Source organism: Mauremys mutica, chromosome 11 (assembly GCF_020497125.1).
Source record: "Mauremys mutica isolate MM-2020 ecotype Southern chromosome 11, ASM2049712v1, whole genome shotgun sequence".
Classification (NCBI taxonomy): domain Eukaryota; kingdom Metazoa; phylum Chordata; order Testudines; family Geoemydidae; genus Mauremys; species Mauremys mutica.
In genome coordinates this window covers 68831266-68858972 of record NC_059082.1, presented here as the reverse complement: position 1 = coordinate 68858972, position 27707 = coordinate 68831266, and the positions used below count along the sequence as shown (strand labels likewise).

General features: G+C 39.8%; 1 protein-coding gene across 1 annotated transcript in view; it reads left to right on the top strand.

The window, feature by feature from the left end:
- The window catches only part of SMG1 (SMG1 nonsense mediated mRNA decay associated PI3K related kinase), a 114645-nt gene that overhangs the window by 36298 nt on the left and 50640 nt on the right, over positions 1–27707 (top strand). Inside the window, exons 7-20 of the mRNA XM_044980792.1 lie at positions 1458–1583; positions 1681–1753; positions 2963–3060; positions 4049–4222; positions 5932–6156; positions 7168–7269; positions 7955–8224; positions 9909–10039; positions 11517–11678; positions 12165–12283; positions 16108–16195; positions 16287–16388; positions 18137–18277; positions 27352–27551. Coding sequence (XP_044836727.1) covers positions 1458–1583; positions 1681–1753; positions 2963–3060; positions 4049–4222; positions 5932–6156; positions 7168–7269; positions 7955–8224; positions 9909–10039; positions 11517–11678; positions 12165–12283; positions 16108–16195; positions 16287–16388; positions 18137–18277; positions 27352–27551 — 2011 coding nt within the window. The remainder of the gene's footprint in view (positions 1–1457; positions 1584–1680; positions 1754–2962; positions 3061–4048; positions 4223–5931; positions 6157–7167; positions 7270–7954; positions 8225–9908; positions 10040–11516; positions 11679–12164; positions 12284–16107; positions 16196–16286; positions 16389–18136; positions 18278–27351; positions 27552–27707) is intronic.

Here is a 27707-nt window from a genome sequence, read left to right as displayed (position 1 = left end):
TGAGGATTCCTTCAGTGGAAGAAATCTGTAGGGAAAAAATGCTAATTATAGTTAAGGAGCTCGTTTTATTTAGTGGTCACTTCAGTTAGCTTTTGGCCTAAGGTACCTTACACTTTTTTCCATCTCTTAAATGTTTTATTATGGAGTGGCTAAAGCTCTACCCTCCCCTTCTCCAGACAGTTGCTCCAAGCTAAAAATATTTGTGATTTACCCTGGGGATGAGCCTACAGTAAATCCCAAGTGTTTGGGTAAAAAGTATTCAAACTGTCTTTTAAAAGGTGTTAATTGTCAGTCAGTTAAGTCAAGATAAACTCATGCCTTCTTTTTTTACCTTTAGATTGTGTCTACAGTCTGGAGACTTGGTCTGCACTTAAAAATTAGGTTGACATAGCTACGTCATTCAAGGCTGTGAACAGTTTCGCCCCCAGAGCACTGTAATTAGGTTGACCTAACCCTGGCGTAGATGTGGCTAGGTCGATGGAATAGTTCTTCCATCAACCTAGGTACCACTGAGCTGCAGTGCTGTAGCTGTGCCATAGTAGTTTGTGTAGTGTAGACATATTAGTTTGGGTGGTGGTGGTCCTACCCGGATGAAAAAAACCCTTCTATTGACACGTCTGTGCTCCAGGGCTATGCTGGCATAGCCATGCTGACATTGGAAGGTGTTTTTCCATCCGTGTAGGAACACTACCTCCACGAATGAAATTAGCTACGTTGATGGAAGCATTCTTCTGTCAACATAGTTGAATCTACACGGGGGAGGGAAGGTCAGCATAGCTGTGTTGATCAGGGATATGTCCTCCCCCCCTCCCCCCCCCCCCCCGATTAGTGTAGCTATGTAGACCTAACTTGTGAGTGTAGGCCAGGCCTTAGGAAAGACAAGGCTTCTCTCCCTAGGCTAAAGCATGAATGCTCGTAGCCTGGATCAAAGTGAGGTGTGATCACATAGTCTTTATGAATGTTAAATATCTCCTAACTGGATGTAAAAAGTCTAGTGAAGACAAGCCGTTTGTGAACCTGAGGTATTTTGGAAGACTCATCCACATGTTCAGCCCATGTAAGTGTTAGAACGATTGTTAGGGGAACCTTCAAGTCTTTTGTAGTTCGTTGGAAACCCTAACACCATGCAACCCCTCTCCCTTGGTACCCTTATTATTCTCTGTAATTCCTAGTAAGCTTAAATAAGTTTGTCACTGTTAACCTATCATTTCCTCCGCCTTTCACACCTTGGCATTTCCATGTTTCATAGGAAGGCAGAAAATATATACTATGCATCAAAATGCTATACAAATACCTGTTGCTTGAATCTTAACAATGAGCGGCCATCTGTTTTGTAGCAGACCTTTCTTATGCCAGTCAAGATTACAATCGATTTAACAACGTTCATGACATTTCAGCTTATTCAAAAATATTAAAAAGACTAGTAATTTTTTTTTATTTGTGACTCTCTTTTTAAGCTTGTAATGACCAGCCTGCAGTCCATTCTAGAAAATGTGGATACACCAGAGTTACTGTGCAAATGTGTCAAGTGCATCCTTCTGGTGTCCCGATGTTACCCACATATTTTCAGCACCAATTTTAGGGTAAGCTTGTGCCTGACTTTCTTCTGCCCCCTCTTATTGTATAAAACATTGACATAGCACATCACATAGGTGACTTACCTTTTTCTTTGCTTTCAAGGACACAGTTGACATATTGGTTGGGTGGCATATAGATCACACTCAGAAACCTTCTCTGACACAGCAGGTATCTGGTAAGTCTGGCCTATAAAATTGTTACATGTGGTGACATACTATTAGTGTTCTGCTCCACCTTGTTGAGAGAGAGGATTTTTTTTCTAAGGGTACGTCTTCACTACCCGCCATATCGGCGGGTAGCAATCAATTTCTCGGAGTTCGATATATCGCGTCTAGATGAGACGCGATATATCGAACTCCGAACGTGCTCCCGTCGATTCCGGAACTCCACCACTGCGAACGGCGGTGGCGGAGTCGACGGGGGAGCCGCGGACGTCGATCCCGCGCCGTGAGGACGGGTAAGTAATTTGAACTAAGGTACTTCGACTTCAGCTACGCTATTCGTGTAGCTGAAGTTGCGTATCTTAGATCGAAACCCTCCCCCCCCCCCAGTGTAGACCAGGCCTAAGTGTTGCTCACTGCCACTGCGCACACATTACTGTGGAGGCAACCTGCCTGATCCCCAGAAAGAGGATACCTCTTGTCACTCATTGGCAACCCCTCCAAGTAAGTGACATTCATGAATTATTAAAAGTCCAATGCAGTTCCTCCCCACATAGGGTAAAGGAGTTTGCATAAAAACAAAATAAAAATGTCTGGATATATGGGAGACTTAATGTATTCATAGAACTCAGAACCAAAAAACCTATTGTCATATACCCTACATGTCAGTCAGTTAAAATTTAATTAAAGGACATTTTAGCCAGTCTACATTTAGATGCCATTTGCTTTCTCTATTAGAGAATATTAAATCATTCTTACAGTTACCAACCCTCAAGTGAACTTCTGAAAACATAACCTCCTTCTTGAGCATCTTTAAAAATAATGTTGTGTTGGAAAAAAGGAAGGATGGATTGGGATTCAGGAGACTGAAGTTAATTTCCTGGCTTTATCACAGACTTTCTGTGGTGACTTTGGGCATGTCACTTAATTTCTCTATGCCTCAGGTGCTCATCTGTAAAAGGGGACTAATGTTTCCTTTGTCTGTTTAAACTGTAGACTCTTTCTTACAATATACTTCAGCAGTGTATAGCCCAGTAGGACCCCAATCTCCTTGAGGCTCTTTGTGTTACTGTAATACAGATAATTATAAATAAAAATAATTTTGTTCTTAAAAAAAAAAAAAAAGTAATATTTTTCATCCTTCAGTAATATGTATCTGAAATTTGATACCTGTGTTCTACTTTGCTTGTAACAATCTGTTTCACTTGGTCTGACTTATACAGGATGGCTACAGAGCTTGGAGCCATTTTGGGTAGCTGATCTTGCTTTTTCCACCACACTTTTGGGTCAGTTTCTAGAGGATATGGAGGCATATGCTGAGGTAAGCAAGGTTTATTATGAAGCAGTATTAAGAGTTATAATATAGCCATAAAGGCCTGTTTGAAGAGCTCTGTGTAAGCTTGAAAGCTTGTCTCTCTCCAAGATAAGTTTATCCAATAAAAGGTATTACCTCATCCACCTTGTGTGTCTGTTCATATTACCTTGTTTTGTTAAGTTTATAGAAAGTATGTTGAAATAAAGGTGTGGAGTTGATGGGAGGGGGTTCAAATGCTGCATACGCTTGTAGAATATAAAATAAAGATGCTTGCATACTGATGTACTTCTTGGATGAAATCCTAGCCCCATTAAAGTCAGCCCTTGTTTTTAGGAGATCCGTAATTTTGAGGATGGGAATAGGGAAGTAACAATGATCTTTTGTAAGAGATTAGTCAGTAGCTCTGGGATGTGTTTAAGACACGTGTATTGAAACACGGGTGAAATACTGCATTTTCTTAGAGACGAGGTAGATGAGGTAATGTCTTTTATTGAACCGACCAGCTTCTGTTGGTGAGAGACACAAGCTTTTCTTAGCATTTTCCGCTAGTTTGTAATCTTGTCGTCATAATGATTTCCTGTTAAAACAGATGAGATTACATTGAGATGTTCACAATAATTGAAAAGACAACATAAAAAAGAAAGTTGCTTCTTAAATCTTATTTAATATAGTAACTGGTTTTATTTTGCTATAAATCATAATAATGCATCTGTAATTTGTACACCAATAATCTGTCTCAAAATTTGTGGTGACTATGTACACAGGGCTAATGTAAATAGTTTTCCAGACATTTTGTGTTGCTTGTAATCTTTAATTAACAAGTATAATTACAGCTTGTTGAAGCTATGAAAGGAAACTCTGGCCTTCTTAGTGTTGTCATATTTATTGTGATACACATGGATATGTCTGATATTAAAACTGAATTTTATATATACTTTGTCTATATTAGAACTGCTTGTACTTATTACATAATGACATAAATTTTCCTATCTAGGACCTCAGCCATGTGGCCTCTGGAGAATCAGTGGATGAAGATATTCCTCCTCCTTCAGTATCACTACCTAAATTAGCTGCACTTCTTCGGGTTTTCAGCACTGTTGTGAGGAGTATTGGGGAACGCTTCAGCCCAATTAGAGGACAACCAATTACTGAAGCATATGTAACTGATGTAAGATTTCCGTACCTGTTTCATGCTACTTATTAAGAAGTATTTGCTGGTAAATTTATTGTAAATAATGAAACCCAACATCCATATTTTTGCAAAATTTGGCAGCATACAAATGTACTCATGGTCAACTTTATTCAAGGACTAGATTTGTTTGACAGCTAACAGAATCTGATTTAATATTTAGTAGTGATTGTGACAGAGGCCTGTGATAGCCATATGCACCAGAAACCACAGTGTATTTGATGTAAGTATTTTTGCAAAGGTTTTTCAGTTTGACCTGGCTATAGACATTTGTTGTTATGATTTGTTCGTGTAACCATTTGTGCAAGTTATCATGGTGCTTTAAAAAAACTGGAGTGCAATTATAACCAGCTAGAGGTTTGTACTTTCTAATTTTTATCTAGTTGAAATCTAATATATAAGAAGTTTTTATTTTAGAGTATCTTTTGAAATAGGTAGTATTGTACAGTATGAGAAGGTGACTTTTGTTCTTACATTTGTAATACAAAAGTAATTAATGGGTTACAATCACAGTTAAGGCAACAAGGATCCAATTTCATCAAAAGGACACTCAGGATTAAGGTCCTGATCCTGCAGTTGGATCTGAGTGGGTGGACCTACGCCTGTACAGAATCCCATTGATAAATCTGGGACTCCTTGCAGGCATAAGGGTCCACCTGCACAGATTTCATTATCGGGGTCTAAGGTTGTCTTTGTTTGACATGTGCACAGGCGCTTAACTTGTCCGACAAGGGTCTCATATTTAAGAAAAGAAGCCCAGTTCTTTTCTCACTGAAGACAATAGAAGTTCTACCACTGACTTCAGTTTCATGCTGGATAGGACCCAGAATAATTACTTTAACTCTGTGTTTCAGTGCTTCTTTTAATTCGTTGTCTTTAAAATTATTCTAAATTTGGGGTTGTTGCATTTTTTTCTATTTAATGAAAATATAAATGCACATTTGTCAAAATAAATATTAAAAATGTTCAAAGAACTTGCTCCAGTGCATAGTAGTGCTGGATTCTGAGATTATTAACAGGAGTGTCACATATAAGACACGGAAGGCAATTATTCCACTCTACTCGGCACTGGTGAAGCCTCAGATGCAGTACTTTGTCCAGTTTTGGACATCACACTTTAAGAAAAATATGGACAAATTTGAGAGTCTCTAGAGGGGAGCAACAAAAATAAGAGGTTTAGAAAACATGACCTGTGAGGAAAGGTTAAAAAGCCTGGACATGTTTAGTCTATAGGAGAGAAGACTCGGGGGGGACATAACGGTCTTCAAATATGTAAAAGATTGCTACAAGGAGCATGATGATCAATTGCTCTCCTATCCATCAAGGGTAGAACAAGAAGTAATCAGCTTAGTTTGCAGCACAAGAGATTTAGGTTAGATATTAAGAAAAGCTTTCTAACTCTAAGGATAGTTAAGCACTGAAACAGGTTTCCTAAGGAGGTTGTGGAATCCCCATTCTTGGTGGCTTTTAAAGAAAAGATTAGACAGATATCTGGCAGGGATGTTCTAGATGTACTTAATCTTGCTGCCTCATTGGGGTATGCGTGGATTAGATGACTCTTGAAGTCCCTTCTAGCCCTGCATTTCTATGAGTCTATGTAGTTTCAAATGGATGTGGGTTTTTCCCTGTGCTTAAATAACATCCAATACTAGTTAAACTGACTTGAATTCACTTTCCTTCTTTTCCAGGTTCTGTACAGAGTAATGAGATGTGTGACTACAGCGAACCAAGTTTTCTTCTCTGAGGCTGTACTGACGGCTGCCAATGAGTGTGTCGGGGTTTTACTTGGTAGTCTGGACCCGAGTATGACTATACACTGTGACATGGTCATCACATATGGCTTAGATCAACTGGAGAATTGCCAGACTTGTGGTACCGATTATATCATCTCAGTCTTGAATTTATTGACACTGGTACATACAAATTCTCATTTTTGTCGAGCTTTTTAATTAGAAAAAATTATTTATTGTATCTCATTCAGGCATCTGAATAACAAACTGATTTAACAGTAAATCACGATATTTGCTTCCTTTTCATCTACTTCAATGTCTTGCATCCCCCCCCCCAACAAGTAAACAAACAAAAACCTATCAAATGTTGATGAACATTTTGAAAAGCTGGTAGAACTTGTTCTATAATAATAATAATTGGAGATATACCTATCTCCTAGAACTGGAAGGGACCTCAAAAGGTCATTGAGTCCAGCCCCCTGCCTTCACTAGCAGGACCAAGTACTGATTTTTGCCCCAGATCCCTAAATGGCCCCCTCAGGGATTGAACTCACAACCCTGGGTTTAGCAGGCCAATGCTCAAACCACTGAGCTATCCCTCCTACTTAGTCCCTTTACTGAATAGTTTCCAGTTTATCCAAAATAATTTTCCTTTGACCAGTGCCTATTCTTTAACCAATAGGTTAACTTTCCTCTGCAATTGGTAGCAGTATTTTTGATGAACTGCCAGAGAGACTAGGATTTAGTATGTTTATGGAGCCACTCTGCCATGGCTAAACACCTTGGATACCGGATTACTTCAGAATATTGATCTCAACAACCCGGGTGTTGGCTAAATAACTATTTTAACCTTCTGTTGGATAAATAACCATATTAGCACATTGCCATACAACTTATATTCAGCAACCTATATTGGTCATGTGCTTGAGCTCCACTTAGATTGATAAAATAGCATAAAAATAGCCTGTCCTCTGAATATTGAATTTTGGGAGAGCAATTATGTTTTTTTATTAACTTACATAGATATAGATTAGTTATTTTTGTTACTGATTTCTTAACTCTGATGTAGTCAAATATATTTAAGGGGCTCTGATTTATTAAATTCTATAAATTAGTGCCATAAATGTGTGTGCCTGAATAAAGAATTCAGGCAATTGAAGATGTATATTATCAGTGCTTATGTTTTGTCTCTAGATTGTTGAACAAATAAATACAAAATTGCCATCGACATTTGTAGAGAAATTGTTTATACCAGAATCTAAATTGCTTGTACTCCGTTACCATAAGGAGAAAGAGGTAAGGAGTGGATGGTTGCTACCAATATGCTACAGCAATTCTAATACTGTTTTAGAGCACTGGTATATTATCTTATGGAATTTTGCCCCATAAGAAAAACAGTTAGTTGCATAGATGTCTGAACTCATTAGGAAAACAGAAGCCCAAACTCAGGTTTGGTTTTTGTTCATTCGGTTGTGGCATGTGAGGAAACATACTTTGTCACGTACTAGACAGAAGAGAATTATTTTCTACAACTGTTTTCATAATTTGCATAGGCATCATTTTTAGCAAATATAAATTGGAAGGTGGAAAAGGAAAAGGATTACAATCCAGTGTTTACTTGGGTTTTTTTTGTGTGCACGCTAAATATGTCTTAACTCAACGTTTTTTCAGTAGGGTTTTTAGCATATATTTTAAGATCAACTCAATTTTAATTTTAGTTTTACAGTTGATTCTTAATGGAAGTTCAGCTACTTGTGGCAAATAGTCTAATTTGTTTTACTATTGACTGGAGTAGTTTTGGTACCCTAAAATGATGATCAGCTTAATTTGCCTAGAAGAATTAAAGAAACAGTTAATTATAATAAACTGAAGAGCGAGACACTGTCATACCATGCATAAGTCTTTCATTCATCTAACAAGAAAGCTTCACTTCAGAAATATCTCACTCTTAAATAACATTTTGAATCTTTTCATATTCAAGGTTGTTGCAGCAGCCCATGCTGTCTATCAAGCAGTATTGAGCCTGAAAAACATTCCTGTTTTGGAGACTGCTTACAGGTTGATTCTGGGAGAAATGACCTGTGCTCTAAATAGTCTCCTTTGTAGCTTACAACTTCCTGAGGCATGTTCTGAAATCCAGCATGATGCTTTTAAGAACCATGTATTCAATGTGGCTAATGCAAAGTTTGTAGTTATATTTGACCTCAGTGCCCTAACTACTATTGGAAATGCTAAAAACTCATTGATTGGGGTAAGTATTTAACTGCAGTAAAAATAAATACTTTTAAAATTTTTGCTCAAACCATATGATGTTTGGCTTTTATTGCTAGATGCAAGTCTCTGTGGATTCATGTAATGCACATAATCTTCATTTCATGCACGCATATATGTACTTAAGGTGTCTTTTTCTTGATCCTTCATTACTTTTGAGGGGGGAGTTTTAATATTAACTTCCATGGTGCAAAATTGTTTAAGATAATTATTTCTAGTCTTAAAGGTGCGGTGAAATGTAATTTCCACATTACTGTAATTTACTGGGGTGATGGTTATTGCTTCTGATACTGTCAGAACATTCTACTATCTTGATGAGACAAGAAAGAGACCAAAGTAGTTTTGGCATATCTTGTAGTGATCTTCACTGACAGTAAAAAGCTACCTTGCATTTGATTTCATGTGTTTTCTGTCTTTTCAAGGTAGACTATAAACCTTTTGGGGCAGTGTATGTATAGGGTGCTTTAAAAAAATGGGGACAGCAAAATAGAAGATTAGCAAACAAGGTCAGAAATATGAAGGATATATTTTCATTTAAACCATTTAAAATATAACACCCCCCCCAAAAAAAAGCCAGTGTATTTGAATACAGTATATAGAACAGGGGTGGGTAAACTTTTTGGCCCGAGGGCCACATCTGGGCGGGGAAATTGCATGCATGTCCATGCATGCAGGGCTGTGGCAGGGGGTTGGGGTGTGAGAGGGGGTGTGTGCAGGAAGGCGCTCAGGGCAAGGGGTTGGGGCAGAGGAGGGGTGCGGGGTGTACAAGGGGGCTCAGGGAAGGGGATTGGGGTGAAGAAGGGCTGTGGGGTGCAGCAGGGGGTTGGAGTGCAGGCAGTGGGTTCAGGGCAGTGGGTTGGGGTACAGAGTGCAGGAGAGGTTTGGGGTGCGGGTTCTGGGGTGGAAGTGGCATGCACCGGGGCCAAGGCAGGCTCCCTTCCTGCCCCGCGACGCTCCCAGAAGTGGCTGACACTGCGGTCCCTGCGGGAGAGAGGGCGGAGGGCTCTGATCATTGCCCTTGCTTGTGGGTACCTCCCCCAAAGCTCCCATTGGCCGTGGTTCTCTGTTCCCAGCCAGTGGGAGCTTTGTGGGTGGTACCCACAGGCAAGGGCAGTGCGTGGAGCCCTCTGCCCCCCCCTTCCCCAGGGGCCGCAGGGACCTGGTGCTGGCTGCTTCTGGGAGTGGTTCGGGGGCCCCGCACCACGGGGGTGGGAATCCCGCAGGCCAGATCCAAAGTCCTGAGGGGCCAGATCCGGCCAGTGGGCTGTAGTTTGCCCATCCCGATACAGAAATTACCGAGTAGGAAAGAAAGATGTAGAAATCTGCACTGTCTCCAACTTTCACATCGTGCCACTTTGATTCAAAGTACCCTTGCATCACCTTTTAAAGAAAACTTTTACATCAGAAAAGACTGAAGTGTGTTTCTTCAACTATGGGCAGGAAAGCATTCACATTTGAGAAATTCTAGACAGACAAAAACAGTAAAGATTACTAGTAAAAATGTCCTAATTTCAGCAGGTTTTTTATGATTTCAGCATTACATTTTTTGTTTAAAGCACATTTATGACATTTATTTCTTTATAAAACAGATACATGTAAATATGACGAATAGCAATATCCTTTACATACATATTTTTGTGCTTTTTATTACAATTGTTTTATAGATGTGGGCCCTTTCTCCAACTGTGTTTGCACTGTTGAGTAAGAATTTGATGATTGTTCACAGTGACATAGCTGTTCACTTTCCTGCTGTCCAGTATGCAGTTCTCTACACTTTATATTCACATTGTACCAGGTAGGAAGATCACTAAGGCATTAATATTTAAGAGCATAAATAGATAGATGTAAACCGTATTTGAGTTTAGAAAATAATTTTATTATAGCAGCATTGATGGTAGTGTAATCAATGTGTTGCCACCATTTCTCTGATAAATCCTTATTTTCATTGATTTTATTTTCATAGGTACTAGAAATCACCCATTAAAAATGGTTCTAGATTGAAATTGGCCATGCATATTCTCAGTTTCCTAAAAATCTTGTGCAAAACATAATTTTAGATATTTTTAAGATTGAGAATTAAGTTTATTTTATAATGTCTAATTTAAGCGTGTCTAAAATTTTGCAAGCAGTTTATGATGTAAACTAATGATTTTCCTTATTTGAAAAAAATTAACCTCTGGTATGTTACTTGATTCCTCTGATATTTAGCACATTCTTTTCAGTACACATTAAACAATGCTCCATTTTGTATGGCATCTTGCATGCAAACATTAACTGAAACATTGCAACTGCAAAAATTAAAGTAGATTTTAATTGTTGTATTAGGAATAAAATGCCTTTGAATAAAAACTTCTAGATTTCAGATCAACAAGTAGTCGTAACATGAGTGACTGCAAGGCTGAAGTAAAAAAATCCAGCTTTAAATAGAAGAAATCTGGGGGGAAACAGATTGCTGAGACGCAAGTTGCTCCTGTGCCACCTTGGAATTAATAGTACATGATTGGTCACTTGTTATTTAATGCTTGCAGTGATGATGTGGCCGTGTTGGTCCCAGGATATTAGAGACACAAGGTGGGTGAGGTAATATCTTTCACAGGAGCAACCTTTGTTGGTGAAAGACACAAGTTGAAGAAGTTAGTCCAATAAAAGATATTTACCTCACCATCCTTGCCACTCATTATTTGAGGTATTTTGCAAGGTATGTCTTGTGGTTGAATCCAGAGTCAATTAGGGTAATGCGGGATAGTAGCATTGACATAACTAGAACCATGGTGCACAAAAGCATTGTGCCAGCATCTACATGCAGTTTTGCAGGTCAGGACTGAATGACATAGGCAGTACTGTCATTATTCTAGAGTTGGGACATTTTTGAGCAGATGCTAATAGATGTGACAAACTGTGTAGTGATTTTGTAGTGGCACACATCTGGATCAGACCCTCTCAGCTTATCTAGCTTTAGCTTCCTTTCTTGCTTATATACCTTATATTTTTTCTGTCACTCAGTTTAATGTTGAAATTACATTTATTTTCAGTACTTCAAAGGATTTGAGGCTGTAGTTAGCATAAAAACTATTTAAAAATAATTTAACCCATTCTTATTTAGCTACGCGTTCATACTGCATTGGAGCTTTTAAATTTTAGACTATCATGCGATTATAACATTGAAACTACTTTCTGGGCAACACATCTGAGTAGAACACCGTTGGTTTTTTTTTATTTTATTTAGTTGTATGTTTAAGGAAATAAAATACTTTTTTCTAATTTTCCTTCAGGCATGACCACTTCATATCCAGTAGCCTCAGCTCCTCCTCTCCTTCTTTGTTTGATGGAGCAGTGATTAGCACTGTAACTACAGCTACAAAGAAACATTTCTCTATCATACTAAACCTTTTGGGGTTATTGCTTAAGAAGGATAACCTTATTCAAGATACCAGGTAAATAGTATTTTCTTCATATCAGAGATTGAGATTTTTTTTTTCAAGAGAATGATTAGTTCTGAATTAGAACCAAGAAAATGTTTGCATTATTTCTTTAAAATAAAAAAAGGAGGGGGGAGGACTAAACATTTCAAACTGGAGGATTTTGGTTTTATACAAAACATATGAACTAAAATGATCATTCATGCTCACCATAATTGGTTCATACGATTCAGGCTAAAACATCTGAAAAAAATTAATTGATCATGTTTTCATATTCATGAAAACACCAAAGGTGAAACTCTTCTAGGCCAAATATTGAATATAGAGTTTCCAAAACTCAATTGATAGGTAACTTTCACTTATTTAATGGCTTTGTTTCACAAATATTTGCAAGTTGGCATTACCATGTTGATGTGAAAACTTAAGGTATTTAATGGTTTATGAGTAACTTTGTTCTGTTATCTAGTTGTTTAGAATGACTATTCTGTAATGCATTTTTAGGAAACTACTGATGACCTGGGCTTTAGAAGTGGCTGTTCTAATGAAAAAATCAGAAACATATGCACCGTTATTCTCGCTTCCATCTTTCCACAAGTTTTGTAAAGGACTTCTAGGAAACAGTAAGATCACACAACATTGTTTTTCCTTATTGGTTACCCTTTATAAACTGCCATTAACTGTATTGATATGTCCTTGGGTGAAGACAGCTGATTGATAAGATACAACTGTGGTCATCTTCTGATTTGCAATTTTTGCTGAGCTCTGGTTGCAGCTGCATAACCACTCCCTTGCCTTCTCCTCTTGTTCCTCAAATGGTCAGTTATTTGGAGACGATAATATCCTTGCATGAAGGGACTACAATCATGAGGTTGATTAAGGTTCTCAGTGGAATGATAGATATTTGGAAGTCAGATTGCATATGTTTGACAAAGGATAAGAAATCCTACCATAATTTGAGGTACAGGGGAGTCGCATCTTACGCGGGGGTTAGGTTCTAAAGTCAGCACGTAAGGCGAAAATCACGTATCGTCAAAATTACCTTTGAAAAATCCCTTAAATCACCCATAAAGTACAGTATACTGTACATCAGTAGTCCCCAACCTTCTTGGCTGGCGGGCGCCAGCTGAAGGACCACAGCAGCGGCGGAGCACGCGCCGAAATTCCGCGGCGGCGACGCCTCTCCATGACATCACTTGTCGACGGCAAGCAGTGTCATTGAGAGGCGTCCCCGCTGCGGCATTTCGGTGGGTGCTCTTCCGGGGGCCAGGACGCGGGAGCATTAAGATGCGCCCGCGGGCACCGCGTTGGGGACCACTGCTGTACATGGTTTTGTGTATACAACCCTGTACAGTAATATGTATAATGTATACAGTAGTGTACAGCATATAATAAAGAGTACATATGCAAAATATAATTTTACAGTATTTTTAATTACATAAGAGAGACAGACAGACACACACAAAAGAATGAAAGAATAAAAAAGGAAAACAGTAAACCTAACCACTCACCATTCATCCTGGATAATCTTGCTAGTCTACGATGATGACGATAATGGTGATACTATGACAATGGTGTTGCGACGACGATGAATGATGACGATGATGATTAGTATAGCGCCCATATGATGAATGATGAGATGATGAAGATGGGCGCTGTACACACTCCAATGATTAGACTTCCTCTTCCCCTGACAACACTATTGGGGGGTTCTCAGGCTTGGTGACGGAGAATGAGTCGTAGACAAAGTGGTTGGCTCTGGTTCAGCTCAAGAAGTTGATTGCATAGACTCATCTGCTGCTGGTTGTTTTTTCTTGAAAAACATGGTGATCGGCAACTGTCGCTGTTGTCTCTTGAGCTGCTCAAACATTTCTTGATACGATCTCAAATTGTCTGTATTACTACATGTGTTTCTGAGCTTTGTTCCATAGAGGAGTTGTATTCAGAAATTAAATCATTCAAGTGTTTTGCTGCTTGGAACACTTCAGCAAATTTATGAAGATTCCAACTTGCTGGATCTTCCTGTTCATCGTCGTCATCTTCATCTTCTGTTGACAATTTTATCAGTTCCTTTAACTCTCCATTAGTCAATGTTTCTCTATGGCCCTCAATTAATTCTTCAATTTCTTTCTCAAGGGTGTCGACGAAGCCATCACCACCCACTTGCCTGGCCACCTGAACAATGCATTTCACTGCTTTGTCAATGGTCGGGAAACCCTTAAAATCATTCACACGTTCTTTCCATAGGTTTCACCAACATGCATTGACTGTTTCAGGCTTGATTGCATCCATTGTCTGTTTAATATGAGTGATGCAATCGGCAATGTTGAAGGACTTCCAACACTCCATCACATTAAGATTGGGATCAGCATCCATAGCACTACATATCTGTGAGAACGTAAGCCTCGTGTACGTGGTCTTGAAACAGCAAATCACGCCTTGGTCGAGAGAATGGAGGTGATATTGGAGGGGGGGAAGATGACTTCAATGTCATTATGCACAAACAAGAGTGCATCAGGGTGGCCAGGAGCATTGTCTACGATCAGCAACACTTTAAAGTCAAGTCCTTTCTCTTCGAGGTACCGCTTTACTCCGGAATGAAACACTTGTAGAACCAAGGGGGGAGGGATAGCTCAGTGGTTTGAGCATTGGCCTGTTAAACCCAGGGTTGTGAGTTCAATCCTTGAGGAGGCCACTTAGGGATCTGGGGCAAAAATTGGTCCTGCTAGTGAAGGCAGGGGGCTGGACTCGATGACCTTTCAAAGTCCCTTCCAGTTCTAGGAGATTGGTATATCTCCAATTATTATTACCTTTATTACCAATCCAGAAATAATGCTGCCGTCACCCAAGCCTTTTTATTTGATTGCCAGAACATGGGCAGGAGACTTTTGTTCTTGCCTTTTATGGCATGGGGATTTGCAGCCCTGTAGAACAAGCCCGGCTGTATTAAAGGCCCAGCCGCATTGCCATAAAACAATGCAGTCACATGGTCTTTAGCTGCTTTGAAGCCAGGGGCTTGTCTTTCTGATTTCAAAGTGTAAGTGAGGTTGGGTATTTTTTTTCCAGAAGAGCCCAGTCTCGTCAGCATTAAAAACTTGTTCCAGAAGATAGCCTTTTTCTTCTATGATTTTCTTTAATTGTTTGGGGTAGGATTTTGCTGCCTCGTCATTGGCAGATGCAGCTTCACCAGTAGTCTGCACGTATTTGAGGTTGAAGCGGTTTCTAAAACTGCTAAGCAAACCTTGGCTGGCTTTGAATTCCTTCTCATCAGAAGGCTGTCCCTCTTCGGCGGGAGCTTTGAACAGCACGTAGCGGCTACAAGTCTTTTCTCGTAACATGTTGCCATCGATAGGCACATGTTTATGGTTCATGTCTATGGTTCATGTCTTCCAGCCATAAGTTTAATGTCTTTTCAGTCTTCACTAAAGTCTTATCACTCACCTTAACTCGTCACCTTAGCAGTTATTGGAGCACTTGATGCCATGGCTTGACAAATTTCTCTCTCTTGAATCTTGATGGCAAGGATGCTAAATTCGTTGCGGCCATATTTACGTGCCACGTTGCAGACCAACATACTGTCCCTCAATAAGTCCAACACAGGCAGTTTTTCCTCCAGCGTTGGAACAGATCGTTGTTTCTTCGGTTGAGCACCAGATGAAGAAGTTGCCTTGCGTTTAGGGGCCATGTTGTTCGAAAAATACGTATCTCTAAACACTAGAATCACACTCAGCGTGGCGAGATGCTCACACTGAGAGTCACGCGGGAACTGAGACTGACTGAGAGAACAGCAGATTCTCGTCTCCCATCTCACGCTCACTCTGGGGCATACGCTTATTGAGTGGAATGGTGGGCAGAATCGCCACACTACTGTATTTAAATTATTGTTTTTCTTTTTTTGCCAAGCGCGTATAGTTGTATTCGTGTAAGTTAAAGGCGCGTAAGATGCGACTCCACTGTATTGTGCTAGATAGAGATTGGAAAACTAAATGGTGACAGGGTTATGGAAACAAGTATTCTAGCCCTGCTCTTATATCCTTCTGGCCTTGGGCAATTAATTTACTTTCTTTACCTCTACCTATTTTGCAGTTGGGGAAACAAATGTGTATTATCCCTATCGCGTAGGGATATATAAGGATTAATCTGTCAACACAGTTTTAGGTCAGAAAGTGCTACATAAGTTCCAGGGGTGATTATTAATTATGGTTATACATTTTTAAAATGACACAATTACGTTAAATATACATGGTAGGGATACAATTTCCGCTTTGATTTCCATGTGGCTTCTATTAGTATTAATAAAATCCATGCAGCTAAAATGGAACAAAAAAAATGAAATGATTTTTTTATACAGTAATGTCCTTTAACATTCAGGATAGCTCTGTGTGGAGATGAATGAGTTTTTCCTTCTTAATGAAAGTGGCATCCTTTATTTGTACCCTTAATGCAGCCCTTCTTGAAGATGTGAATATCTGTCTTCAAGCATGTAGTAGCCTCCATGCCCTGTCATCTTCCCTACCAGATGACCTTTTACAAAGGTACTTTCCCAAAAATTCAATAAATTTTCTTCATATGTTACTGGCTGCACATTTTATTATGACTATTTATTTATTTTATTTATTTATGCAGGTGTGTTGATGTGTGCCGTGTTCAACTAGTCCATAGTGGTGCCCGTGTAAGACAAGCTTTTGGAAAACTGTTAAAGTCAATTCCTTTGGATGTGGTTCTGAGGTAAATACTTTGATTTAAGTATTTGTGTATCTAGAAAGTGTTATACTTTTATTTCACGGTCTAACTTTATTTTTAATTTTAAGAAAGTACATTTCTGTAATGTATCCAAATAGCTTAGCTATACAGAGTTAATATTTTTTTAAAAGGTCATATAAACCATGAGACTATTTTTTCTACTGGGTGCTCAGTATACTTTTAGTATAAAATGACAGTTATTGACTTGGAGATTAATGAAATGTGAACTTTGTAAGATCAGTATCACCCAGTGTTTCAACAATAACATCTTCTTGGTCTCCAGGACACAGACTCCTGGCTTCCAAAAAGCATTTTTCATTCTCATAATCTGAGAACATACTTATTTCCAGCAGTTATAATTTTTATTTTGACTGGGAAGAAGATTGTTGCTTCTGTGCATATCTAGTACATTCTGTTTTTAATATATCAAATTGTATTCTTAATCTAGGAACATATGAATGTGTTTCCTTCATAACTTCTTCTTTTGGGCTGAAATAGCCTCTATCTAGAGTCAAATCTTGACAAACCATGTATGGCAACTCTCAGTTTATATATATATATTTTTTTAAGTATTTTGACCATCCTATAATTCAGTAAGATGATTCAACTTGTATAGGCAGAGAACTTGAAATCCAGAAATGCTTCTAGTATCTGCTAAATTTATCGAAGCATCAAGTCCCTCAAACCTTACATAAATCTTTAGATTCTACCTTAAGATATATTTGTGACCTGTTTTCTTTTATTCTTGGATAATTAAATAATCTCTATTTTTAGAAATTTCTTACTCTAATTTCTCCTGTTCTGCTAGAGATTGCCACTTGTTTTTCCTCAGGTGGGAGAACACCTAAAGAAAGATGGCAATGTTATACAAAATTCTTTTTTAAAAAAATAAGTAATTTGTGATATTATCCAAGTCTATATCTACCAGAGCTTGGAAAGCCTGGCAAATTAAAAAGGTATGAGTGGCAGAGACTCTTACCCCTATTCTTCTCAGTCCAGAATTTATATATTTGTTGAGGGGTTTTTGATGACGGGACTTCTCTGGAAACTTTGTCTCTTAAGAAGCTCTTCCGAAACTCAGTTGTTTCCCTCAAGGAAATCCTGCCAATATAAAATTCCACACCATTTATTAAAAAAATTAAAATGTACTAGTCATCCCCATATCTCTAAATAATAACACACAACAGAAAAGGCCTTTGCTTTACTCCAAAGGGTGAGTAATGTACTGGCAAAATTGTAGTTACAAAACTGATTATAATCCTTAACTTCAGAACTTTCACTGAGGAGTTTCTCAGCTATTTAGTATAGTAAATTTTCAAGCAAACCAGCCAAGTCTCAAAATCTTTCAGTAACATAAAACAGATACAAAAGCAGTTCAACAAATTGTACTCCAAAATAAAATATGTAGTTCTGCTTGGTTGAGGTCACTGAGTTGAAAAAAGGTAAAAAAGACAATTACAAATGTACAAGTAATTGAAGATAAAGTACATTACTTTTTTAGTTTTTGCTTACACCTTCTCTCTAGGCCTGTGTGGGATGAGATTGGCCCAATGAGCTCTAGGGCCTTTTTGCTGTACATGCAAAAACTAGTTAAAATTGAAATAGTGTTGCAGTTTCTTTCCTACATACCTGGAATAATTTAAATTTGTTTTGTGAACTTCCTTCTATAGTATAGTTTGGTCTAAGGAGAATCAGACACATCTTGTGTGCTTTTTTTTTTTTCTTCTTTGTAGTAACAACAACCACACAGAAATACAAGAAATCTCTTTGGCTGTAAGAAATCACATGAGCAAAGCTCCAAGTAATACATTCCACCCACAGGACTTCTCTGATGTCATTAGTTTTATTTTGTATGGGAGCTGTCACAGAACAGGGTAAGAACTTTTTGTACCTTTAAAATAAAAAAAAATCATGTAGAATCCACACTTGACTATTTACTAAATATATGCCTATCAACAAGTTTAATGTGTTTGGTTTGCATTGGTTACCTTGAATCCTGAAATATTAAATTAACCCATCAACAGACCTAGTTCAAAAGTAGTAACTAATTTACAAATGGTTTTGCTTCATAATATAGGTATTACCTGTGATGGAATGTGAGACTCTGCTTTTATTAAATATGTAAGACCAAATAGCTTTGGCAGCTCTTTTCAATGCACCCTGGAAGAATTGGATTCATTTTCGAACTTGGGCCTCTTGTTCTTAAGAGTTATGGAAAGTCACTTTTGGTGGTAGAAGGCTGCTTCCACCTTTCAAAAACTCCTGTTCAACAACTAAAAAAACCTGCTTTTTGTTCACCCTCTCAATCTTTCAGTTAGTGAGAACTGTGTATAGGGTTGTGCTAATGACAATGTAGTTGAACAAGCATTTTAATTACAAGACTGTCTTTTTCAGATATTTGTAACGGTGTGTTTACTTTGTGCTCTAACTTCTTGTTCTTTTTCTCAGCCCAAAGGCTAAACTTATTTTGGAAAATTTGGTAAAATTCCATTGAGCTGTTTGAATTATCAGGCTAGGAAGTGCTTGTGGGAAGGTATCTTCAGCCTTAGGCCCCAGTTCTATAAAGAACTCCATGTGAGCAGACACCCATTGTAGTTGGTGTTGCTCCACCCAAGCACATAGGTATATGCTTGGCTAACTTGGGGGATTTATTTTTAAAAATGAAACTTCTCATGCTTGAGCCTTTAGATATGTGTGAAAAAATTTAGTTTAGAAATCGCATAGGGGTGTGATTGAAATAGCCACCAAATTGTAACAATTTAGCCTTGTGAGCTGCATGTACTATTTTTTCAGTTAAACGCAAATGCCAGTACATTTGTTTGTATGCAGTCTCACAAATGTGATTTATATGATTGTATAGACATTGAAATGAATGCACCTCACATCACACACAACAAAACCTACAATACTGTATATAACAAAGGAGGATTAGTTACAGACTAAGATGTTACTGCAATACAAATAATAAATAGTAATTGCAGGAATGCAGTCGCTGTGGGAAAATTGCTTTATATATCCTGACCTTTTAAGATATTATTAATCTTCAATCACTTTTCCATTGAATTAAAGAAAGTAAGATTCTTCTTTGAAGTAGATGTAGCCATGTATTCCATGTGGGTGTGCGCACCCCACATACCGGTGGGCCAGAGATCTTTGCCTCACAGTACCTATAGGGGCAGCACTTACGCCCTGCAGCTATAGCTGTTCCCCAGGCCACATAAAGGTGGTGCTGCCCTCACTACCTCAGTTCCTCTGCACTGCCCGTGGATAGAGTTGGAGCTCCGTGTGGTATCTTCACCTCATAAAAATGGCCACATTGGGTCCGACCAACGGTCCATCTAGCCCAGTATCCTGTCTTCCAACAGTAGTCAATGCCAGATGCATCAAAGGGAATGAACAGAACAGGGCAACTTATTAAGTGATCCATTCTGTTGTCCAGTCCCAGCATCTGGCAGTCAGAGGTTTAGGGACACCGAGAGCATAGGGTTGCATCTCTGACCATCTTGGCTAATAGCCATCGATGGACCCTATCCTCCAGGAACTAAGCTAATTCTTTTTTGAACCCAGTTATAGTTTTCACCTTCACGGCATCCTCTGGCAATAAATTCCACAGTTTGATTAAGCGTTGTATGACACAGTACTTTTTTGTTTTAAACCTGCTGCCTGTTAATTTCATTGGGTGACTCTGGTTCTTATTATGTGAAGGGGTAAATAACACTTCCTTATTCACTTTTTTTCACACCGTTCATAATTTTACAGATCTTTGTCATATCCCCCCATGTCATCTCTTTTCCAATATGAACAATCCCAGCCTTTTAATATCTCCTCATATGGAAGCTGTTCCATACCCTTAATTGTTTGTTGCCATTCTCTATATTTTTTCCATTTCTAATATATCTTTTTTGAGATGAGCGAGAACTGCACACAGTAGTCAAGGTGGGAGAGTACCATGAATTTCTATAGTAGAGGTATATTTTCTGTCTTATTATTTATTCCTTTTCTAATGGTTCCTAACTTTCTGTTAGGTTTTTTGACTGCTGCTGCACATTAAGCGAATGTTTTTAGAGAACTATCCACAATGACTCCAAGATCTTTCTTGAGTGGCAATAGCTAATTTAGACCCCGTTATTTTGTATGTATAATTGAGATTTTTTTTCAATATGCATTACTTTGCGTTTATCAACACTGAATTTCATCTTCCCTTTTGTTGCTCAGTCACCCAGTTTTGTGATATCCCTTTGTAACTCTTTGCTGTCTGCTTTGGACTTAATGAATGGTTTAGGTGTGGGAATCTCCCTCACATCCTCTGAGTAATTTTCTACCATTGGCAAACTTTGCCACTTCACTGCTTACCTCTTTTTCTGGATCATTTATAAATATGTTGAACAGCACTGGTCACAATATAGATTCTTTGGGGACCCTGCTATTTACTGCTATCCATTCTGAAAACAAGCCATTTATTCTGTCCCCTTTAACCAGTTACTGATGCATGAGAAAATCTTCCCTCTTAGAATCATAGACTTTAAGGTCAGAAGAGACCATTATGATCATCTAGTCTGACTTCCTGCACAATGCAGGTCACAGAATCTCACCCACCCACTCCTGTAACAAACCCCTAACCTGTGTCTGAGTTATTGAAGTCCTCAAATTGTGGTTTGAAGACCTCGAGCTGCAGAGAATCTTCCAGCAAGTGACCCATCACTGCTTAATTCGCTTAAGAGCATTTGGAGATAGACTTTGTCAAAGGTTTTCTGAAAGTCCAAGTACATTGTATCCACTGGATCATGCTTGTCCACATGTTTTTTGACTCCCTCAAAGAATTCTAATAGACTGGTGAGGCATGATTTCACGTTACAAAAGCCAATTGACTCTTGCCTCAACAAATTGTGTTTATCTATGTGACCGATCATTCTGTTCTGTACTGTAGTTTCAGCTAATTTGCCTGGTACTGAAGTTAGGCATATCAGTCTGTAATTGCCAGGATCACCTCTGGAGCCTTTTTTTTTAAATTAGTGTCACATTAGCTATACTCCAGTCATCGGGACAGAGCCTGATTTAAGTGATAGGTTACATATACCACATTTAATAATTCTGCAACTTCATGTATGAGTTCCTTCAGAACTCTTGGATGAATACCATCTGGTCCTGGTAACCTTTATTGTTGAATTTATCAATTTGTTCCTAAACATCCTCTACTGACACCTCAGTCTGAGAGAGTTCCTCAGATTTGTTACTTAAAAAGAATGGTTTAGGTGTGGGAATCTCCCTCACATCCTCTGCAGTGAAGACCAATACAAAAAATTCATTTAGCTTCTCTGCAGCGCACTTGTTTTCCCTGAGTACTCCTTTAGCATCTTGATTGTCCATTGGCCCCACTGATTGATTGGAAGATTGCCTGCTTCTATTGTACTTACATTTTTGTTGTGTGCTAATTGCTCTTCAAATTCTTTTTTCACCTACCTAATTATACTTTTACATTTGACTTGCCAGAGTTTATGCTCCTTTCTATTTTCCTTAGTAGGATTTAACTTCCAATTTTTTTTAAGATGCCTTTTTGACTCTCTCTTTTACTGTGTTGTTTAGCCATGGTGGCATTTTTTTAGTCCTCTTACAATTTTTTTATAAATTTGGGGTAAACCAAATTTAACCTCTAATCTTTTAAAAAAGATTCCATGCAGCTTGTAGTCATTAAGCAGTCACATTTTCACTCCTAGTTTTCTGAGAACTTTTATATAGTAATATTAGTACCCTAGGTTAAGTTTAAGTGTTAGTTTAGTGTTAGTAGAATAGTTAGCTGCCCTGTGATACCCTCACCAGGGTTCAAGCAATGTCCATCATGTAAGGGGGCTATCCCCAACAGCTTATTGTGCCTCAGCGAGGGTCAGATTAAAGAGAGGTTCACCATCTGCAAGTCATTTACCAAGAGGACTCAGGTGGCAAGAGACTTGCAGTTGACGCAGAACCTTCTGGAGCAGGCCTTGAGGCGCTCATCTCCTCAGCAGTCACCTTTGGATCCAGCAAATGATGTCGCCCTGCGCTTGGGCTCTGGTGCTTCCCCCCAAGAGAAAAAGAGCTCGTTCACCATCTTTGGTACAGTGAGAAAGAGGTCCTAAAAAATGAATTGGGCCCATTCCAGGGCTTGGGGAGATGACAATGACTTTTCTAGGGGGAGTGTTGGCCGGCATTTTATTTTCTCTGGCACAAGGGCTCAGCTTCTCTCCCAGCACACTGCCCCTACCAACCTCTACAAATGCCTTCTCCTCCAACAGAACTCCCACTCAAACTCCCCTGTTCACAGCTCTGTTTGCCGACTCCTGTGCCGCTGCAGCTGTCTGTGCTGCTGCCTGCAGATGAGAATATGAACCAGCGGGTGTTGCTCTCTAAATATGACAGTTAATTGGGCAGCCATATCTAAGTTCATGGACCAATTGCCAGAAACCTCCAGGGAAGAGTTTAAGGTATTCATTGCAGAAGGCCATTTGGCCAAAATTTTGTTGCAGGCAGCTCTGGACGTGGCGGGTGCCTCAGCCAGAATAATGGCATTGTCTGTACCCATGAGGAGAGCCTGGTGGTGACAGCAGACCTGATCAGGTTTTGTGCCTGATGTGCAGCAGACCATTGAAGGTTTACATTTGATGGCTGGGCTTTGTTTTCAGAAAAGACCAACAAAACTTTGTGTGTTTTTAAAAGACTCCTGAGCTACTTTATGTGCTTTGGGAGTATATACTCTGGCTATGAAGAGGCACCACTATAGTGGTCAGCAGCTGCAGCAGTTATACCACTTGCAGTGGGATTTTTTGGATAATTGTCCCATCCTGTGTGGCAGTAGGATTACTCCAGAAAGAGCCAGTGATTACAAAGGAGGAGGTCCTCTGGTTCTTGATTTAACCAGCCCCTCCCACCCATTTGCCCCTCTGGCATCTAGCAGGTACCCATTTTGACTTTTGTGTAACCTCTCCTTTTCCATGCCCCCAGATCAGGGACAAGTTGGCCCACTTGTCAATTACAATGGACAACTGGATCCTAAACACAGTCAGATTGAGATATGCCATACTGTTCCTCTCCATCCATCCTCCCCACCCCTACCCCATCCCTTTTCAGGGACCCCTCACGAGACACTGCTTCTTGAGCAGGTTAAGATTTTACTGGCTTTGGGGGTCATAGAGGAGGTCCCCCTGCAGCATTGGGGAAAGGGGTTCTACTCCTGGTATTTCCTGATCCCCAAGTCCAAGGGAAGGAGACAGCATATCCTCAACCTCCATGATCTCAAATACATCAGATACGTAAGATTCCATATGGCCACTCTAGAACTATTGTCCCCGCCTTGAATCAGAGCAATTGGTTTGCTGCCCTGGACATGCAGGATGCTTATTTCCGTATAGCAGTCCTCCTGAGCCACAGGAGGTATCTCAGATTTGTCATGGCTGGCTAGCACTAGCAGTACACTGTGCTGTCTTTCAATCTGTCTTCCACTTCCTGGGTTCATATCAAGTGTATGACTCTGATAACAGCGTACTTCAGGAATAAGGTAATTCATATTTTCCTACATCTGGATGATTGGTTACCGAAGGGCAAGTCCAGAGAGCAGGTCCTCATTCACGTTCACTTCACACTACACCTATTCGATTTGTCTAGGTCTCATCCTAAACAGCGGGAAGACAGCGTTGGTTCCAACTCAAAGAATTGAGATCATTGAGGCCTGATAGACTCTCCAAGCTTGAGAGCGTTTTTACTGACTCAGTGATTCTAGGCGATCCACCATGTATGTCTGGAGCCTTAGACTGAACAACAGCCCACGTATGCCTGAGGTTTCTAGGCCATATGGCCGCATGCACGCAGGTAGTTCAATATACCAGGCTGTGCCTATGTCCTCTTCAGATGTGGCTGAAGTTGGTCTGTCATCTGAGTCGCAACCCCTTGGACATGCTGGTCTGACTTCTCCCACCAATTCAGGGCAATGTGTGCCAGGATGTTACTTTCTTTTGGCCCCCACTGATCAGTGCTATAAGTCATCAATGCCTCCTTTATAGATTGGGGAGCACATCTGGACTTGCTGAAAGTTCAAGGCATGCAATCAGAATGAGAAGCTTCTTTGCATATCAAGGTGCTGGAGCTTCATGCCATTTACAATGCCTGTCAGACTTTTCGAGATCACATCAGGGACCCAGCGGTTGTCATACTCACCGAGAATACCACTGATTTGTACTATGTGAAGAGCCAAGTATGCACACTACAATGTGCTTTATCAGCAGGCAATCAGGCTCTGGCAGTTTTGCACTGGGAAAACATTACCCCCATAGCCAGTCACTTGCCTGGTATTCATAGTTGTCTGGCAGATCACCTTGGCAGGGATTTCTCCCTGGTGCACAGGTGGTCTCTGAAGCCCAGCAGTGTGCAGTCCATCTCTGCAGTTTGCAGCATCCCGATGGTCAACTGGTTTGCCATAAGAGACAAGAGGAAATGCCAGCAGTTCTGCTTCCAAGGGCATCTCAATGTGGGCTCCTGGGATGATAATCAGTACTCCTGTATGCTGAAATTGAATTGTGCCAAGCACATTCTTACTGATCAAGCATGGCCAAGACAATGTCAGTTCTCTGACCTCTTCACATTAGCTATTTGCCCTCCCATATCTTTTCCTCCTCATCCTAACCTCCTGACTCAGCATCCAGTACTCAGCTCCTGCATCTCACAGCATGAGTAATGTATGATTAGATGAGGAATAGGAACAATGTTCAAAGGCAGTCTGGTAGGTCTTGCTTAACAGTAGGAAGCCCTCCAACAGGGCAGCCTATTTGGCAAAGTGGAACAGCTTCTCAGTATGGTTGTTAGCCCAGGGAGTTCAATCAAAGCTGGCTTGTGTCCAGGACATCTTGAAGTACCTGTTATACCTTCAGTGTTGTGGTCTTCTGCTTAATTCATTGAGAGTCCATCTGTTTGCAGTTTTGGCATTTCATCCACCTAGCCAGGGGAAATTGGTGTTTTCAAACTCTATGGCAGTGAGATTCTTGAAAGGAGGAGACACTCCTCTCTACCCACCAGTTAAAGAGCCATTTCCTTTGTGGGATCTTAATACTGTTTTAGTGGCTCTCATGGGACCTCTATTTAAGCCTCTAGCAACAACTTCTTTCCACCTTCTATGTCAGAAAACAGCCTTTCTTGTGGTGATAACATTTGTAAGGAGAGTGTGCAAGTTGCAGGCTTTGATGGCGGAGCCTCCCCACATGCAATTTTCAAAAGACAAAGGAACCCTGAGGCCGCACCCAAAGCAAAGGTGGTTTCCCAGTGTCACTTGAACAGTGTTACATATTTACCAGTGTTCTTCCTTAAGCTGCATTCAACCCCAAAGGAACAGTGTCTTTATACCTTGAATGTCAGGTGATGTCTAGCTCTTTATGTGATTAGAACTAAACCTTTTCATTCCTCACTTCATCTGTTTCATATGCACACCGAATGAAGGGTCAAGTGGTCTATTTACAGACAATCTCCAGGTGGATAAAATCATTTATTGTGACAGCATATGAAGTAGCCCATGCTACGCCTCCTCAAGAGGTGTGAGTGCTTCCAAGCAAGTTCAGGCAACGTCAACAGCATTTGTTTGAGACGTTTCTATATTGGACATTTGCAGGGTGGCCACTTGGTCCGCTGTGCATACTTTTGCTATGTGCTATGTCATTGCATCTGATCGGGACACAGCTGTAAACTTTGGGAAGGTAGACCTGCTGTCTTCTTTAAGTAGACTCTGAGCCCCACGTCTTGCAAGTACTGCTTGCAGGTGGACTACGCGGCTGCATCGCGGCTGCATCTACTTGAAGTAAAAAGAGTTCCAGATGTGATACAAATGTGTATTCCGCGACCTGTCCTTCATGGCCTTTGCATTTGGAGTCTGTACTTCTTTTATGTGAAGGAACTGAGGGGATCGGGGCAGTTTTTTTTCTTGTCTTAATCGCAACATCATCATAGTGGATTTCCTTAGCTTGATGCACCCAGTCCCTCTATACTGCTAGTCCCATTGTGCACAAAAGATGCTACAAATTAACCTTGACTGGTGTATAGCACACTGCTTCCTCAGGTACTCCAGATGCCATCAACTTTCTTGCCAGGAACCATATGTTCCATATAGTTATACATGCCTCTTCCTCTCTCCCCCTCCCTCCCTCCCCCCAATGAGCTCAAGGTATAGGTAGTCAATACAGATGTCTTTATACTATTTCTGTAGGATGCCTTTCTCCTTCTCATGTATTTGACATATGATACACTGAGAAATTATACTACTATCATCTGCATTCTGAGACTGCAGACTCAGTGCAAACTGGCAATGAGGAATGTTTTGGTGGGGTTGGTGCATGTTAGAAGAGGAGACAGTGTTGGAACAGATATTGAGTTGTACTACTTGCAGTTGGCTTCACTGCAGTCTTTCTGACTTGTGGGCCTTCTCCGTCATTTTGTACACCTGGAAGAGAATGTCTGAAATCCTTTTTCCAGTTTTTGGCACCAACTGAAACTATTTACCATTCCAGTTTTTGGGATGCAATATTTTATGCTGCTAAATCCTCACCATCTTCATTAATTTCTATTCACATCTATTTTTATCTCTCTGAATTTTGAATATCTTATTTCTCTTTCCTCATTTTCATTTTTAACCAAAAGCATATGCCTCTTTTTCAGATTTGTCTTCTGCACTGTGTTTTCTTTACTTTCGGCTAGCAAACCCTTTGTCTCCATTTCTTCTGCCTTTGTTATTTTTTGCAATGTTCTTGAGCTCTGTATTTGTTCCTGCAGAGTAATCCTGTGTGTGTGTGTGTGTGTGTGTATACACATGTGTGCATGACCATAGGAAACATAGATCCATTAGAGGTTTGATTACAAGAATAATCAACTACAAGCTAAAATACATTTACAGCTATGTATGTGGATATGAATTGCTGTATTTGTCTTAACTTTTTTTCAGGAAGGACAATTGGTTAGAAAGATTGTTCTACAGCTGCCAGAGATTAGATAAGCGTGACCAATCAACCATTCCTCGCAATCTATTGAAGACAGATGCTGTACTTTGGCAGTGGGCTGTTTGGGAAGCAGCTCAGTTTACAGTCCTTTCTAAGTTGAGAACCCCTCTAGGTAGAGCCCAAGATACGTTCCAGACAATTGAAGGTAATGTAAAGAATGTATCTTTTAAAGGTATATTTGGTTTAAGCAATAAAGCAGTGAGTTTTCTTAAATTATGTTCAAGATAGGAAAAAATTACTTACTTTTTCAGCAACTTGCTACTTTTTTAGACTTTTCTTAAATGTTGACAATCAAGAGTTA